We start from the raw sequence: 18,206 nt of genomic DNA, 5'->3' as shown, positions 1-18,206 counted from the left end.
CGCAACGAGAGGCTCAAGTGGAGTGGATGATTAGCCATAGTGTTGGCGAATGGTACCCAGCGTGGGGGAGTGGTGGTTTCGCCATTCCTCACACGATCTTAGGGCACATGAGCAGTAGATTATGGGGTGGCAGTGTAAACTAGCCAAGGGCGGGCTAGGATAATTGTTAGGGATTTAGAAATGACGGTAGAGGACAAGATTTAAGTAGTGACTTTTGTACAGGTGGAGGGGACGTAGTTAGATTAGATGGATGATAATGACGAGGGAGTGCTTAGTGTAAGGGAAGACGGGGAAGCACGAGTATTAGGGGGAAGTAGTTAGTTCGATGATGCTGTGTGAATGAGAATCACTGTGTGTGTATTGAGCTTGAGATTGAGGTGCAAATGAGGAATTGTGTGAGAATAACCAGAGGTGGTGTATTGAAGATGAATGGAGTTGTGTTGAAGTGAATTGACTTGCATGGTGTGCAACTGGAAAAAGGAATGTGAGCACAAGAGGTGTGCAAGGGAACATGGTGTGTGTGAGAATATTTGGTGCGGAATGCTTGGTGCAGAATAAAAGGTGTGGAATGCATGGTGCGAAGGAGTGAATGGGGGGAGACGGACCCCTTCACGAATACCCCGGGTGGGTAGTTTAACGTCAGGTAGAGGGGCTTAGGTAAGTTGTTTGGATATTGACATCTGTGGTGCAGGTAGTGGCAATGAAGTGCTTGGTTGGGTGCATGAGTCTGTGGAATGGCTGGGCGTGTGGGCTTTGTTGGTGCGTATGGTTATTGGGGCACTCCACCACTGGTAGTTTGTCGGCCAGGTGAGGCCGCAGGTAGGCTCTGGGAGCCAGTCAGAGTAGTGTTCAGTGGGGCCCGAGGATCCAGGAGAAGGACCCGGGTAGCCTAATGCTAGAGAGGGCATCAGGGGGGTGAGAGAGCCAGGAGGGGCCTTCACCAATTTAGGTAGTCGCAAGGAGCAAGGTAAGCTCAGGTGGAGACTTCAGTGGCGGAGGTGCGCAGGTAGGTAGACCTGCTAGTGGAGCCACACGACCCAGCCCCGAAATTGTGCAAAGGCACAGTGTGAAAAATTGGGGAGTGAGACCCAAATTTGGAAGGCACCAGGTGGTCAATGGCAATCAGGTTTTTAGAACCACATAGTTTAAAGATGCCAATTGGCAGGGCATAACCCCTGGTTAGTTTAAATGAGTTAATGTCAGTTAGAGTAGTTAGGGAGAGAATTCCCTTCGTGCCATCCACATCCATTCACCGAGGTGACAAAGCTCCGCACCAGCAACAAGTGAACGATTTGAGTGAGTAAGACGCATCTCGACGTGATGTGACATTGTGTGTTATTCCATCCCTTCCTTCTTTGGAGGGATTGGACGACGAATTTGGTATAGAGGGGGATATGGGAGACAGGACGTAGGGATGGATTTGTAATTTGTAAATGCAGGGAAGGGCAAGGGTAGGGTAAGCTGAAATGGGGGGGTACAAACGGTTAGGGACGAGCTTGCTCTGCTCGCTCTCCCGTGCCCCTCATCCTGCATTGCCTTGACTGATGTGTACCCTTGCGCCCTTTCCTTTGCTAACTGTGCTTTGTCTCTCCTCCCCACCCATGGACCCACTTTGGAGGAGGTGCTTTGCAGCAACCTCGAACTGTACAGCTGCACCTTGCTACACCTGTGCAGCTGCACCTGGTTACACCTGTTCAGCACCCCTGCTGCACATTGCCACACCTGTGCAGTGTTTTTCTGACGTACTCTTTATTATAACTTTGCTGCACATGCACAGACACTTTGCTGCACCACATTACACTTGGACCACACGTGTTGTGGCTTTACACTTTGCTGAGCAGTCATTTGCTGCAAACTTACCTTGCATCTTCGGACCACGTATTTTGAGTGGCATCAATGTCACGCAGTTGGACCACATAGGGTTGGCCCTGTTGACAAATAAAAACGAACACGGGTTCTTGTACATTTTATTCTTGGTGTGCCAGGAAAGAAGAACTTTAAGTTTTTATTGCACACAGAAGATGAAGCAAGAAGAAGATGCGGCCCAGCAGCAAATGGTGAACTGTGAACTCTTTTGATGAATGTGTTTTGTGTATTGGTGCATTGCTGTGCTTTTTCTCCCCTCCAATCTTCTTTCCACAAAAAGAACAGGTCCTGGGTTATAGAGATGTAAATAATTAGGTTCTGTGATTGTAAATAAGATGCTACCCACCGGCTTTATGTGTAGTTTGAGAATTAATTCCGCAATTCGGTTAGTTGTGGGTGCGAGCCTGTTAGTTAGTTACACAACACAGTAGGTGGGACATATTTAGTGTTGTAAAACTGTCGCATACACGGGTTAGAGTAAATGTTAGGGGGAACCACATCTAAGTGTTACACATAATTAAAAGGTAGTCCCAAGTCTTGCTCAAAACCAGTCGTTCCCACTTGGGTAGGTTCGACTCGGGGATGAGTCTGACAAGGGAGGGGGGCAGTGCTACGGTTTTGAGATTTGTACAGTAAACTCAATAAAGTTTAAAGATTTGCCCCCCATAGTAGTCACACGTGCAACATGTAGCCTCGTTTGTAGTATAGTTATGTCTTAGTATATGTGAGAGTAGGCCCCTTCCAGTGTTAATCCTGCGTTGTGTAAAGACAGGACGATAGGCCCTACTTCTATAAACCATTCCACGTCCATAGGCTCGATCCATTGCGGCTAAAAAGCCCTGGTTGTGTTGGGCGCAAGTTACCACGAGGTGGGCCTCGGAAGGTGGAGGAGGGTTGAGGTCGGCACAGCGGCGAGGCGATGACGGTAAGAATGAGCTACCAATCAGGGCTCACAGCATGTGGCTGCAGCACTGCGTCACAGGGCGTGGTTGGAACATCGATCGGGCTAAGAGGGTTGGCAATAAAACCGATTGCGCGAAGCCCCCACCTAAGTTCTGAGTAGGGAGAGGCACTTGAAAGGACTGGCAGAGGAGAGAGAGGACGCGCTTGAAGAGCATCACTCGCACTGTATGAACTTGGTTACGAGGGATACGTGGGCGCAGCCAGGGCGGTTATAACTTGCGCGGTTCAGCCAAAGCGAGTGAATGCAGCTGAATAACCGCCAGCCTACCATTTGCCCCGAGATTACCCGTTTGTTCGAGCGACACGATACGAGTTCCTGCCTTCGCCTACCTCCATCTCCACGGGATGTGCAGGGGGACCGCGAAGAGCCGGACGGGGCCGATCCTGGATGACCACTGCGGCGCTGAAGAACTCCTTCCCATCTGCAATCCCCGTGTGAGTGTGTCAGACGGGCCCGTTGTCCTTGGGTATTAAGAATAAGACTGTCTAATCTTCCCTGTGTCTCTTCGTCCTGTACTATATATATGTGCCATAATAATTAAATCTATTTGTGCTTCCTTTTCTTCTGAATTCGATCGTTCCCGTGATTTCTCCATTGACTAAGCGTGGCACGGGTAAAACTGCTTGAATCGGGGTCCATTGATTATAACTGCGCGGATCACGTGTACGCAAACCGCTCGGCGTATTACCATCACACGTGGTTCGTGCGAGGCTTATTTCCTCGCTTCCAGGGCAGCGCTAGTACTTAGGTACGAGCGAATTTGGTCCCAAAACCCTATTTGGCGCTGTCCGGAAGGGACGTAATAGGTCTCGGGTCGCGCCAGGTCAGTAAAGACAAGGGGATTAATCCCCCCTTGATAAGGGGAGAAGGCCGGCGGCAGATCCACAACAATATTGTTTTGTCATAACATTAATATTATGCTATTATCGTTAGCTTTGTTATTAGACGCGGCCTTGGAAAAACACCATGATAAAGCTAACTTAACATAGATACACACATCAACATGCAACCCCATTGGCACCAAAGGCGGGGAAAACCCGCCCGGGGGAGAAAACCCGCTTTGGGAGGAGGGGGTGAATGAATGCGCCACAACCTTCATTGTGTAACCCTTAGTCATCCTGTCAAGTTTGGTTAAGATTGGATAAGTAACGACGGAATGTATCACGGTCAAACAATCATCAGACAGACAGACAGACAGACGCCAAATTGCACATTTTAGTATGATGACTTAATTTCAGGAGTCATCCATACTTTGTCACATGAATGCAACTTCACTTTACGAATTTAAATTCCATATTAAAATCAACTCAAACTCACACAAATTTAGTTTGGATCAAGCAAATAAGTTGATTGGTTCTCTAGATTATTCTTCTGGAAGGATGAGGTGAGAATGTGACATTTGCCTGGATTAAAGGTGTAACAGCTCATGTAAAATTGTAAACTGCATCAAATATGTCGTATTCGAAGGAAATTCGCCGAGAGGAAAGCAGCAGCTGTTGCTGCTCAGTCGTTGAGATGGTGGTACAATGTAATGCAATGTAGAATCATCTGCAATCAGGGAGAGAGTTTCACTGGGGCATAAATTGGTTATTTATTTTATGTGGACAAAAGGTGGACCCGAGACACTGCCTTGAGGCACTCCAGCCTCCACTGGGAGAGGAGGTGAAAGGATACCATTACAAGGTACGTGCTGACTGCATGCGTAAATGAATTGGGCAAGCCAGCAATGAAGGACACTTGGATGCTACAGCTGGCAGGAAGCTTGGCAAGCCGTGTGAGACAAAGTGCAAATCTCATATTTAATATTCAGGGTCAACCTATTCTGTTGAGAGAGAAGCAGCAGCAAATCCAGAGATGAACACCCATGATTGAATCCAAAATGAAGATCAATGATGAGGTCATTCAAGAATAGGAAAAGATATTTTGGCAGTTGCAGTGATATATTCCATGACTTTGCTTACAACTGCAAATAGGCTTACTGGGCTGAAGTGGAGTGGCTCTGCTTTTGAACTCTTTTTGTGTGTATGGGAGTGATGTTGGCTGTCTTCCAATGTTAGGTGAACGATAAGTTGAAGAAAACAGACATACGAGAATAAAGAGCAGCATAGCAGGATTTGAGAACTTGGACATTGATACCATCTGACATATCCCCAAAGCAGAGTTGAGACTGGTCAGAAGATTTAACAAGTACAGATACATTCAAAGTACACCGCCCCCATGCCAAATAATTAAATATCCTACAGCGCGGCATTGACGGGGCGCCCCCGGCGCCCGGCAATACCGCAGTCCAGCTCATAGAGGCTGCATTGGGAGGGAGAGGTGTGTACACTAATTGATTGATTAATTGCATAATTAAAATCAATAAAAGATTATCACAAAATATTTTCTTAATCAATTGGCTAATAGCATAACTAAACCACTAGTGCTTCATCCGAAGATGTATCTTTTAGAAATTTAATTAAATAACTCATTAATAAAAAATTTAATAATTAATTGATTAATCAATAAATAATTAATCGATTAATCAATAAATAATTAATCGATTGAATGATTAATCAATAAACAAAAATATCCTTGATAGCCACATCACCTGGTCACTGTCATGTCCAAATATTAGCTTCCCAGCTCAAAAGGTGCCTGAGATATTGGCCAAATGAGAAAGAAAATAAATAAATGATTAATAATGAAAATAAATAAATAATAATCATAAAAAAATCAAATTATTAATCAATTCGGTCAGAGAACACATAAACCACCACCATTTCATCAGAATCTGTAACTTTAAGAAAAAAATTTTTTAGTCATTAATCGAATAATTAAAGAATTAATCGATTAATTGATTAATTGATTAGTTAATAAATCAAAAATAGCCTTTGCAGCCAAATCACCTGGTCATTGGCATGTCCAAATATCAGCTTCCTAACTCAAAAGGTGCCTGAGTTGATGGTTAGAAGAGAAGGGAAATTTGATTAATTAAATAAGTACTTAATTAATCGCTAATAATTAAATAACTCCTCAATTAATTGATTAATCAAAAAACAAAAAATACTGTTTTTGACAAAGGACTTGCTCACTATTGTGCCAAAATTTCAGCTTCTTAGCTCAAAGGATGGCTGAGATATCGCCCGGACAAACAAACAAGAAAGAAAGAAAGAAAGAAAACAAACAACCAGAGTGAAAACTGAGTACTCCCTTTCAGCGTGCGTCACTGCCGAGCCCCCTTCGGTGCCCGGCAGTGACGATTTGCAAGCCTGGAGATGGCATAGGAAAGGAGCGGTGTACAATACAAATGGCGGGGAAGTAGTCTGAGCAAAGTAGGTAGTACTTAGGAGAGGGATGAGTTCAGCACATAAACTTTTGAGTTGAATAATAACTTTAGAAATTCAGCCTCGTCTGAAGCGGAGTCTGCAGTGAAGCCATTTGGTGTGTGCTCATGATGTGACACAGATTGTCCATAAATTAACAGTCTTGTCATTACATAAAAAGTATCTCATGGCAGACTAGAACGGCACTCGGTAGAGAGCATACCTCTGCCACTCTGCCAGGCTGAACAGTTTTCATTTTGTATCCCACTAATGGGCCGGATCTACATCCGGTCCTGAACCAAAATCAAATGGGCTTGTTCTTATCACCTAACCCAACTCATCCACCATTTTTAGTCCAAATCCGTCCACATATTGTTTTAGATATTGTGCTATATATCCTTTTGGCCGGATCCCTCAATTTCAAATAATCACTTTTAAAATTCCAGTATCCGGATCTGGATCTTCATCAAAATCTAATCAATTTGTCTTTGTCCACCACACTTAACCTGTCCACCAAGTTTCGACTGGATCCGTCCACAACTGTTTGAGATATCATGTTCACAGACGGACAAACAGACAGGGGTGAAAACATAACCTTCGGTGGCGGAGGTAATTATTCCTCTGTCAGAGTGTAAAAGAAAACCGGTATCTTGGGAGAGCATTTGTTATTCAGCCTCTCCAAGCCAGGCCGTGAGGAGCATGCACATTTGATTGAGAGTACGAGTTGGAATGTTCGGTTGTACGTGCTCACAGGGAAGGCCCAGCTCTAATATTTACGTCTTTTTTGCTGTGGCCATTAGGCAACAAGTAGAGTTATGTCTATGTCTTCCTTTGAACTTATTCCATAAATGTGATTGCATAGGACAACACAATTGTTTGTGTAGAATGTTTTGTCGGAAAAGTTGGAATGTTTGTGTCGCCTAAAGACGTCACCGAGATTACAATTTACTTCGACAATACATCGCATGTGTTTCCCCTTCTAAATACCTGAATATGCCCCGGAAATGGGGCAGCGGTAATAGGTGAGGGTGCGGATACTTGACGTACAAACATAACTTGTAATTCTTCCTGGCTGTGTGACTGTTTCTCGTTAAATAGCGTGTGCCAACCAACGTTTATGTTGTAATATTGTGTCGAATAACAGCGGACGCAAATTGGACTCGTATTTTGATTGCAGCGAAAAAGCTGGATTTGAAAATGCCAAAAACAACATCTTTATTGGACCTCATGAGGGATGTTTTGGAGTAGTGAAACCTAGTATTCTCTGAAATATGCACCGTACATACCATAATTGTTACGTTTAGACTGGGACTTTCACGTAGGCCGAGGTCAAACTAGGACAGCTCCTGGCTATTCAGGACACACTCACCTTTAGTAGAGTAAGGGACAACTTGTAAGGTTTAAAGGTGCCAATGTAAATGTGTCCTAAGAAGCCTGATGTCCTTCCATCTATCACTCCATGTGTGCAGGTCTTATTTGCACTCAACCACACACTGCAGATGCAGGAGATGATACGTGTGGGTAGCTCCAAAGAAACAAATTCGACGAAAGAGCTCATAAACCATTATAATTGTGGTGACCTTTCTTCAATCATCTTTCAACAAGAACCTTCTCAGGTAGAAAACGATGACACCTTCATCAGCCAATGATATCACAGCATGATGTGGTGTTTCTATAACGAAAATAAATCGTCAATCATTGTTGAAAAAGGCTTGAAATTGTGCTTGACCTGTCTGACATTTACATATTACATACAGATATGTTAGAAATTTTGACCGTTCTCCCTGTGTGCCCCATAAATTACCTTGTCCTCCCCTTTGCCCTTACTTCTATCTCCCCTAACCACTCCCCCTTCATTTCCTTCCCCTTTCTCCCCCAATTCCCCCCCCCAACTTCCCCATCCGCATTTTAACTTCTAAACCAGCTTTGATGAAACCAGTCGTACCAAAGACTTTTAAAATGGTACTTGTTGCTTCCTTGTTTGATGCTGACATTTAAAAAGTAGGGAGCATGGACTAACAACCATATATTGGCAACCATTGCATGGGCTTAGTGGTCTTCTCATGTGTTGAAGTTCCTCGAAAACCAAATTATATTTAGTATTGTTATTCTCCCCCTTCCTCTAACTTCTCCATGTTTTTTTTTCTCCACCACCACCACCACACCTTTTCTCCTTGTATGTGAAGGTGAAATATGTAGACGAACATTTATGGTGTCCGATTCATAATGCGAAGTACAGTGTTTGCTGGAAAATTGCTAGGACAATACTGTTACATTTTTTGGCAATTCATGGGAGCTCAAACTCTTTTGTTGTACTTTATACCCGTATGCTTGCAAAAGATTAAACCAACACACTTCTTCCATAAAATGTATGGTATATAAACAGTAATCCCTCATTATTTTTTTCTTTCATTAGCCCAACCCCCCCCCCCCCCCTCACGCCCCCTCCACTTCCCCTCGCCCACACACACACACAAGCACACACACATCGGGAGACGGGGGTCTTGCAATCGTGTGTGTGTGTATGTGTATGTGTCCAGTGTGCCCACCAAGCCATACCTATTTAAGTTTGACATAACATGACATTACTTAACATTTGAGCTTTTGTCATAAAATTTTAAAAAAACATTTATTATGAGAATTTGGAGAAAATAATTATAAATTTTGTCAAAATATGAAATAGCAAAGTCAAAGTGACTATAAATAGCCCTTATTAGCCTGTCCGCAGCACCTCAAGAGTGAGACTGCCCGATTTCTTAATCGCTTCTGTGTTTATTTATTTATTTACCACATACAGTGCATTCAGAAAGTATTCAGACCCCTTCACTTTTTTCACATTTTGTTATGTTGCAGCTTCATGCTGAAATCGTTTAAATTCATTTTCTCTCTCATCAATCTACACTCAATACCCCATAATGACAAAGAGAAAACAGGATTTTAGAAAGTTTTGCAAATTTATTAAAAATAAAAAACTGAAATATCACATTTACATAAGTATTCAGACCCTTTGCTATGACGCTTGAAATTTAGCCCAGGTGCCTCCCATTTCTCTTGATCATCTTTGAGATGTGACTACACCTTGATTGGAGTCCACCTGTGGTAAATTCAATTGATTGGACATGATTTGGAAAGGCACACACCCGTCTACATAAGGTCTCACAACTGACAATGCATATCAGAGCAAAAACCAAGCCATGAGGTCGAAGGAACTGCCTGCATTGCTCAGAGACAGGATTGTGTCGAGGCACAGATCTGGGGAAGCCTACAAAAAAATTTCTGCTGCATTGAAGGTTCCAAAGAGCACAGTGGCCTCCATAATTCCTAAATGGAAGAAGTTTGGAACAACCAGGACTCTTCCTAGAGCTGGCCGCCCGGCCAAACTGAGCAATCGGGGGAGAAGGGCCTTGGTAAGAGAGGTGACCAAGAGCCCGATGGTCACTCTGGCTGAGCGCCAGAGATCCTGTGTGGAGATGGGAGAAACTTCCAGAAGGACAACCATCACTGCAACACTCCACCGATCTGGGCTTTATGGCAGAGTGGCAGGACGGAAGCCTCTCCTCAGTGAAAGACACATGAAAGCCCACCTGGAGTTTGCAAACAAGCACCTAAAGGACTCTCAGACTGTGAGAAACAAGATTCTGTGGTCTGATGAAACCAAGATTGAACTGTTTGGCCTCAATTCTAAGCGTCATGTCTGGAGGAAACCAGGCACCGCTCATCACCTGCCCAATACCATCCCAACGGTGAAGCGTGGTGGTGGCAGCATCATGCTGTGGGGGTGTTTTTCAGCAGCAGGGACTGGGGGACTGGTCAGGGTTGAGGGAACAATGAACGGAGCAAAGTACAGAGATATCCTTAATGAAAACCTGAAACAGAGCACACAGGACCTCAGACTGGGTCGAAGTTTCACCTTCCAACAGGACAATGACCCTAAGCACACAGCCAAGACAACACAGGAGTGGCCTAGGGACAACTCAGAGCCCTGACTTGAACCCAATCGACATCTCTGGAGAGACCTCAAAATCGATATCATATGTTTTATGTGGTCCCCATCCAACCTGACAGAGCTTGAGAGGATCTGCAGAGAAGAATGGCAGAAAATCCCCAAATCCAGGTGTGCAAAGCTTGTCGCGTCATACCCAAGGAAACTCGAGGCTGTAATCGCTGCCAAAGGTGCTCCAACTAAGTACTGAGTTAAGGGTCTGAATACTTATGTCAATGTGATATTTCAGTTGTTTTTTTTATTTAAAAATTTGCGAAACTTACTAAAATCCTGTTTTCTGTTTGTCATTGTGGGGTTTGTCATTTGTCATTTTGTCATTTTTGTCATTTTTTGTCATTTGTCTTTTTTTAAATTTTTTTATTTTATTTATTGTGGGGTATTGAGTGTGGATTGATGAGGGAAAAAATGAATTTAAACGATTTCAGCATAAAGCTGCAACATAACAAAATGTGAAAAAAGTGAAGGGGTCTGAATACTTTCTGAATGCACTGTGCCTTGAGTGTGTCTGTCACTGCCATAACATTTTTACCAATTGAGCTTTTGTCATAAACAAACCTTTATTATGAGAATGTGAAGAATATTAATGAATAAAACGTACAATTTTTTTTTTTAACTGTCATTTTCGTCAAGTTTAGTTTGAGTACACAGCGGACAGGCACAGGCTTTGCATTTTGAGATGTTCTCTAGTTTTTTTAAACAAACTTTCGGTGCAAAAACAAAATACAACTTCAGTGATTCTACACTAACTCCCCAATTCACCACACTATGTTAGAACAACACCCCACTTCTCCCTTCCTATAAAAATATTGATTACACCCATTAAGCCTTCCTAACTCAACCCTATTACTTGCAGGATATAGTTTCCTCCCCTGCTCTCTGTCCACTTTTCCTTTTCGTCCTTTCCTTGATTATTGTGTCTGAGAGTTGTCCCACCACACTACTGTCAGTTCATACGTTGCTCTTCAATGAGCTTTGATCTTCAAGAAAGAAAATATCTTAAACCCTCTAATTTAAACGAAAATGCCTTGAAGGACTTTAAAGCAATTCGTGGAGAAGTCAAAAGCTGTCCAAAGGTCCAACCCCGCCCTGTTCGATCCCGATTGATACACTTGATGTGGATAAGTGGTGTATTTTGATCATGTTGAAATGGTCAATCACTTGATCCATGACCCCACACCCAAGATAATTACGTTGGCCCTGAAAAGCCACCTGGGTGAAGCCAAAAGTATGTGCTGAGGACACAGTGCTATGTTTGCCAGGCACACACATCTTCCGCACACCTCGGAATATTTGCCTTGTGACTGCAAACTTGGATGAGCTCTGTGATTGTAAGATCACCACGAAGCTTAGCCCATGGCCGTGGTATTGCAGAACTTTTTGTGCATGTGTATTGTGCATTGTGTATTGCAGAACTTCCTCCCCTACCATGCCTCTGCCCCCAAGCCCTCTCCCTCCCACAGATCTCCCGATGTCCCTGCTCTCTATCTTGTCTCCCGCTCCCTTTATCATATGTTTTATGTGTCAGTTTGTCCCTTTGTGATCAATGTTAGGTCTTACACGAGCCTTGATCTTGTATACAAAAAAAACCTCTTTTTGTTTGTGTACAGAGTCGAGGTTCGTGAAGGAGCTAGAATGCAGAACGGATGAGGACGTTGCAGAACGAAAATAACAGTGGGAATGGAGAGGGGGGAGATACCGACAGCAGTGTCGAGGGACAAAATAGAGGGAGACAGAGAGGGATAAAGGGGATGTGGTAAAGAATGAGAGCAAGGGGGGGACACAGGAGACAAGATGGATACAGCCGCAAATTCTCAATCACAGAAGTGAAAGGAAAAACGGGAAACCCGAAAGGAGGTGGAATTTGGGAGGGTTAATGGAGGTAGAAAGGATAATGGTTGTGATGGTGGTGGTTCACCTGAAGCCTTGGAGGGAAGAATGAAATTGAATAGATTGAGGAGCTTGGTTCCTTGGTTAACCCTGATCGTTGAGGGAGAAGTTTGATGGGTTAACCCTTTAGCAGTGGATTTACTTTCTGTTTTGTATCATAACTCGTACAAAACTTAGGTTATCAATAATTATGTGTGTTTGGTTTCCTTTATACATGTTAAATGCACAACAATGTAGGGACTGTAAGGTTAGCCCAGTTATCGAAACTGTCATGACTAAGACTGTTATTCTGATATCCAGCAGATAGATTTGGATTGTCTGGTCAGCATCAGGCTGGGATGCAACATTCCTCCCCACATTCCAAGTAGACTAACTTCAGTGCTATTTAAAAACTCGTTCCTAACAAGATGATCAGCGCGTTCAATGGTATGGCAGATAGGTGCAGGAATTGTGCCTTTGATGATACAAGCATGGCATTTGGCACACAGTTAGAGTATGTCCTAAGGAAGATATTTGGTTATAGGGCCATCGCAGATTTGTCCATTTTTGAAAAAATGGCCGCCATTGTTGTCACAGGACAAATCTGCGCTGGCCCTATAGCCAAATATCTTCCTTAGGACATACTCTAACTGTGTGCCAACTCTCGTGCTTGTATCATCAAAGGCACAATTCTCCCAAATATTTCACCTATCTGCCATACTAAAAATTGGGCGCCATTTTTAATGGACACAACTGTGATGACTCTAATAGTCAGACTATTTAACTGTGTACCAAATACCATGCTTGTATGATTCAAACAACAGTTTATACAAATTAATATACCATATACCATATACCATATACCATATACCATATACCATATACCATAATATGCCATATAAATGGTCACCATTTAAAAAACATTGTTGTGACAGGACAAATATATGATAACCCTATAGTTAGGGGTCTTTAATTATGTGCCAAATGTCAAGCTTGTATGACCACAACAACAGTTTATACACAGTAATGTACCAAATATATGTAAAATAACAAGCAATGGAGGCCATTTTGAAAAATGGCCGCCATTGTTGTCACAGGACAAATCTGCGATGGCCCTATAGCCAAATATCTTCCTTAGGACATACTCTAACTGTGTGCCAACTCTCGTGCTTGTATCGTCAAAGGCACAATTCTCCCGAATATTTCACCTATCTGCCGTACTACAAAATAAACCGATTGTTTAATGAAATTTGAACATTAGGCAATGGGTTGGGTTCACTGATTATGATTTGAGGAAAGAGAAAGCAGGTTGAGAGGAGATGGAAGGAGGGGATGAGTAGGAAAGGGGGATATATGGGTTATATGAAGGAAAGGGGCAGACAGGGGAGTCAAGAGTGCAGTGCACCACCACTCTTTGCTAGATGTATATGGCACATAAGTCAAGGGAAACAGTGGAAGCCACTGGCATTTTATATACATTTTGGGATCACAAAGTCATCGTTCATTTATTTTTACAGAAACCTTGCCACCGCAGAGCTCCTCAAATGGATTGTGCGTCTCATGTGTTGCAGGTATTAGGTTGGGTCAACGGCTCACTGTCCGCAGACGATGCCTTAGTGGCCCACTCCATTGATCACTATCTACGACAGGAACTCATCTACAAGAGAAACGCACGCATGGCCCAGCGGGTCTACTCTCTGCTCCGCAGACATCCAGACAAGAGTTTTTTCTTTGCCTTCGGCGTGGGTGAGACGCTCGCTTTTCATGTGGGCATTCGAGGACCGTTGACACAGAACGTTGTTGCAGTTGATGTTGAAAAAAATTCTGAAGCCACTTGTGGGAGTTTTAAATGCAGAAAAATGTACACAACAACCACACAATAATGAGAGGCTGTCAGGATGGCCTGGGTTTGATTCTCGGCCCAGCAACACCGCCACCTTGGTGTCTCGCAGCCAGGGCGAGCATCAATTTGTGTGCTGTCCCTCCGATGGAAGTCAAACTGGGCGTCCCGTCTGCCAGAATTAGTCGGTGGATGTTAAAGATCCCACGGTGCCTGCGTCAAGAGTAGGCAAGCCATCGCCGGCACCCCGGCCAAATTCCGAATTGCTGTCCTAACATACAGGGGGCACTGCATCAGCGGCCCAGCTGCTCCCCCTCGGCCAATAATGCTACCCGCAGTCACATCACGCATATGAAAGGATAAGAAACCAACGAAGACCCACCCATAACAATCACACGCTATGCTGACAACAAATTTATTTTATACGTCTGTTAATTACAAGTTACAGTCCTCCAGGAATTCAATGGTTCATCTACTAGTCAGGTTCACTATGTTAACGAATATAATTTCGTTCAAAAATTTTGGGATTAGCAAACCTGTACATTTTTGGAATCATCAGAGCATGGAGAATCCGAAAATCAATGTTGGCATTTCCACAGAACACCTGCATGGCCGCCATTTTGGATTTTCAAAATGGCCGCCATAAAATACATATTTTGCGCGATCTCGGCTTCTAGTCAACCTAGAGACTTAATGAAATATGCTGATCCTATGTTTTCTGGGTCAAGGAATCCAATAAAGGCCTCAAAATAGTGCTCAGGATTATAGAAAAGCGACAAACAAAGGTAATTGAAAACCATTGTCTTTATATTTGTGATATAACTGTATTACATAATACATGATATTGCAAGTCCTTTGAAGTTATAGGTTGTTATAGGAAGTTATAGGTAGTATCAGATTGAACTATAAGTCCTATACACAGAATCTACGAGGTCTATACCGTTCAGGAATATGCTTTTACAGATCTTCATCACTGTCCTGAGTGTCATTTTCGCAAAGGTGTCTACGCAAATGTAAACATTAAGTTTTGGATTCCTCATGCTCTGAATATTCCAAAAATGTATAGTTTTGCTAATCTCCAAAAATTTTGAACGAAAAAACATAGTGAACGTGACTACATATAACCTAACAGGATCAAAAAATGACAATGACATATGAAAGCCAAAACCCCTACATGTGCCTCAGTTAAGCCTCTTTCTCCCATCTCTTCAGCTTACTTCCTCTCAACCTCCTTTTCTCTCTTCTCTTCCCACATTTCAGTGTTTGTGTTGTAGTGTTTTAGGTACACTGTTTTTGTGGCTGTTTTGTTGAGTAGGTTTAAGTCTGTGTTTCTGTCTCCACTGGCTGCCTCGGGTTCGATTCCCATGGCTGCTCACTCTCGCTAACCCGCACTTGGCAAGCATTGAGAGTGTGCTAAACACCCCTCATCATGAGTTGAGGGAGGCCTTTGTCCTGCAGTAGACTGAAATAGACAGGTCTGTGGTTTGAGATGTTGAGGTTGGAGAGGAGCATTGGGGGAAAGGAGCAGGTGGGAGGGATGGATGGAGTGGAATGAGAAGCTGTTGGTGCATTTGCGAAATTTAACAGTGAGCTCATCAGCTTTGTGTCGTGCAGTGCAAGAGCTGAGTGATAGATGAGAGCAACATGCTGCTCTGTGTTTTCACAGGAATTTGACCTGAACTTGTGTGGTGCTGGTGGGTATTGGCTAGGTAATTGCTCTTGTGGGGATCGGTCTTGGTTCTTTCAACGGTGAATACAAAGTGTTGAGCTCGGTTGTGGACCAACGTACTTAGTGTGTACGTGCTAAGTCAGTACACAAATCTAAGCGAAGTTAGTACTTTGTTCACAGGATCAACATCTTGTCCACAGGGGACGAAGGCTCAGGTGCATTGACATCTTGACCACAGGGTTGCCTTCAAATGAAACAGCTTAACTGGAAACAATAACTACTCGACACACTTTTTCTCCAGCCAAAGAGGGTTCTGAGCTTACGGTAATTTAATCTGTACACTAACATGGTACTGACTTAGCACATACACACTAAGTCGGTTTGTCCACAACCGAGCTCAAGACTTTGTATTCATCTTAGAAACAAACAAGACTGATCCACACAATACTAATTGTCGAGCCTATACTCACCAGCACCATATAAGTTCAGGTCAAATTTCCGTGCAAACACAGAGCAGAATGTCGCTCTCATCGATCACCCCGTGGTCAAGATGCCGATGCACCTAAACCTGGAGGGATACCTACAGCGTTGGTTGATTTTAACGTGTTTGCACTTTTCCAACCTTTATGCACTTCAAAAGTTAACATGTGGTTTGCTGCTTGTGGCATAGGCAGATCCAAGGGGGAAGGGGGGGGGGAGGGGATGTGCACCCCTCCCAGTTGAGTTGGATGCAGTTCAGTGGCAAATACAGAGTGATAGCACCATTCAACTTTCCCTTCATGTGTGAGTCGACCATGCGTGTGTTTAGAGGATACACACGTGGTGAGAGTTGTCGAGTGATTTTTTTTCATAGCGCATTATATGTGTGTTTCCCAATCGTGCTGTTCATCTTGAGTGCTTTAAACGCGCATTCCCAATCGGCCCGTTAACAACTTTTGTCGCAGGTTGTGACCACAGTGCGGCCATTCTTTTTTAAACTAAGGACTCCAGCTGGTCAAGTCTGCTCACCAGTTCGCCACTTTGGCCCATTAGTCATCACGAATCTGCTGAACTGTTGAGCCAGGGAAGAACGCAAGAAAGAATGAATGAATGATCGTTTTAAGGCCATTTTCCCTGCTAGAGCGGGTGTTAGCCTTGCGGGCCCCATGACAATCATGGTTCCCTGTTTGAGGCAATGTTTTTATGGCCGGATGCCCTTCCTGACGCCAACTCTTGGTCACGCTCTTACGATGTGCAGGTATACGGTGTACCTATTCTAACCCGGGGTACACACCGTGATCATTCATCCCAGCAAGCTGGTACTCAATTTGCCGACCTCGGAAGGATGACAGGCTGAGTCAACCCCCCTGGCGTTAATTCAGCGATCGACCGAGATTCGAACCCAGGATCCTAGGATCCCAAGCCGGCACCCTAACCACTAAGCCAACACCAGGCTAGAACTACAACTAGACTAGACTACAACTAAACCGCTAGACTACAACAACAGGGAAGAACGCAAGGAACTGCAGAAACTTCCAAGGACACTGGAAATGCCTTTTCTGACGACCAATGTTTTTAATTTTTCTTTGGGGAGGACCCCCAGACACCCCTCCTCTCCTCCACCCCCCTTCGGCGCTACAGCCTGGTGCACCCCCATCCCCACTCCCCCTCCTGTCTCCCAATTTCTTGGCTCCACCCCTGTTGGAGTGTTGAATTCTTCTTGGAAATGAACTTCCACTAGCAAAGACCTGTCCTTGCGGATCCATTAATTCCTCCACCTTTATGATGTCTACGGTGTATTTTATTATGACTTTCATTACCGGCTTCCACCAGGTGGCACTATGACGATGCACATTTACATAGAGAAAGTTTGGGAGTACCCCCCCCCCCCCAAAAAAAAACCTAGAGGTTATTCATTAATTTTGTTACACCTAAAACCTTCCTGTGCACTTCGTGAGTACATCTACCAATTTTCAGCTAATTCCGGTCCGGCGGTTCGGTTCTCACAATGTTCCCACTTCTCGGGAATATGGGGTTTTTTAACTGCCAAAACGTTTTCCCTGCACTCCCCAAGTACAACCAGCATCCTTCAATCCATTCAGTCCCGCAGTTCAAGAGTTCATGAAGTGAAACAAACACAACTAGAAAGCATCTGAAAATGCAAATCCCGTCCGTCCACGTCCGTTTGTATTCAGACGCCTTCTTCTTCCGTATGCTCAAAAGAATGTAAACAGTAAAAAAAATACAAAATGCAAATTGATGATTTCATGCAGCCTTGACCTTTGAGCTTTAGATCTAAAAAAAAATAATCAGCTTCTAGCTTTTGATTGGTGAATCAATTATGTGACCCAATATGCAAATTCATAAAATGTTCGATCAATTGAATGAAAATTGACAATTTTATGCGACCTTGACCTTTGCCCTTTTGATCTAAAAAAAAAACCAACCCACTCCTACCCTTAGATTAGTGAACCAATTCAGTGACCCGATATGCAACTTCTTTAAATTTCAGGTCAATCCGGTGAAAATTGGTGATTTTACACAACCTTGACCATTGACCTTTTGGTCTGAAAAAACAATTGGCTTGTAGATTTTGATTGGTGAACCAATTTATTGACCCAATATGCAAATTCTTTAAATTTCAGGTCAATCGGGTGAAAATTGGCGATTTTATGCAACCTTTGATCTTTTGATCGAAAAAAAAAACGCAATCA

General features: G+C 43.6%; 1 protein-coding gene across 1 annotated transcript in view; it reads left to right on the top strand.

The window, feature by feature from the left end:
• LOC137425572 (metalloprotease TIKI1) overlaps window positions 1-18,206 on the top strand; it is a 200,493-nt gene that overhangs the window by 101,105 nt on the left and 81,182 nt on the right. The window contains exons 4-5 of the mRNA XM_068114135.2: window positions 7,605-7,751; window positions 13,576-13,750. Coding sequence (XP_067970236.2) covers window positions 7,605-7,751; window positions 13,576-13,750 — 322 coding nt within the window. The remainder of the gene's footprint in view (window positions 1-7,604; window positions 7,752-13,575; window positions 13,751-18,206) is intronic.

This window comes from Myxine glutinosa, chromosome 1 (genome assembly GCF_964187855.1).
Source record: "Myxine glutinosa chromosome 1, kmMyxGlut1.1, whole genome shotgun sequence".
In the NCBI taxonomy this organism is placed as follows: domain Eukaryota; kingdom Metazoa; phylum Chordata; class Myxini; order Myxiniformes; family Myxinidae; genus Myxine; species Myxine glutinosa.
This window is presented reverse-complemented; position numbering and strand designations above follow the sequence as displayed.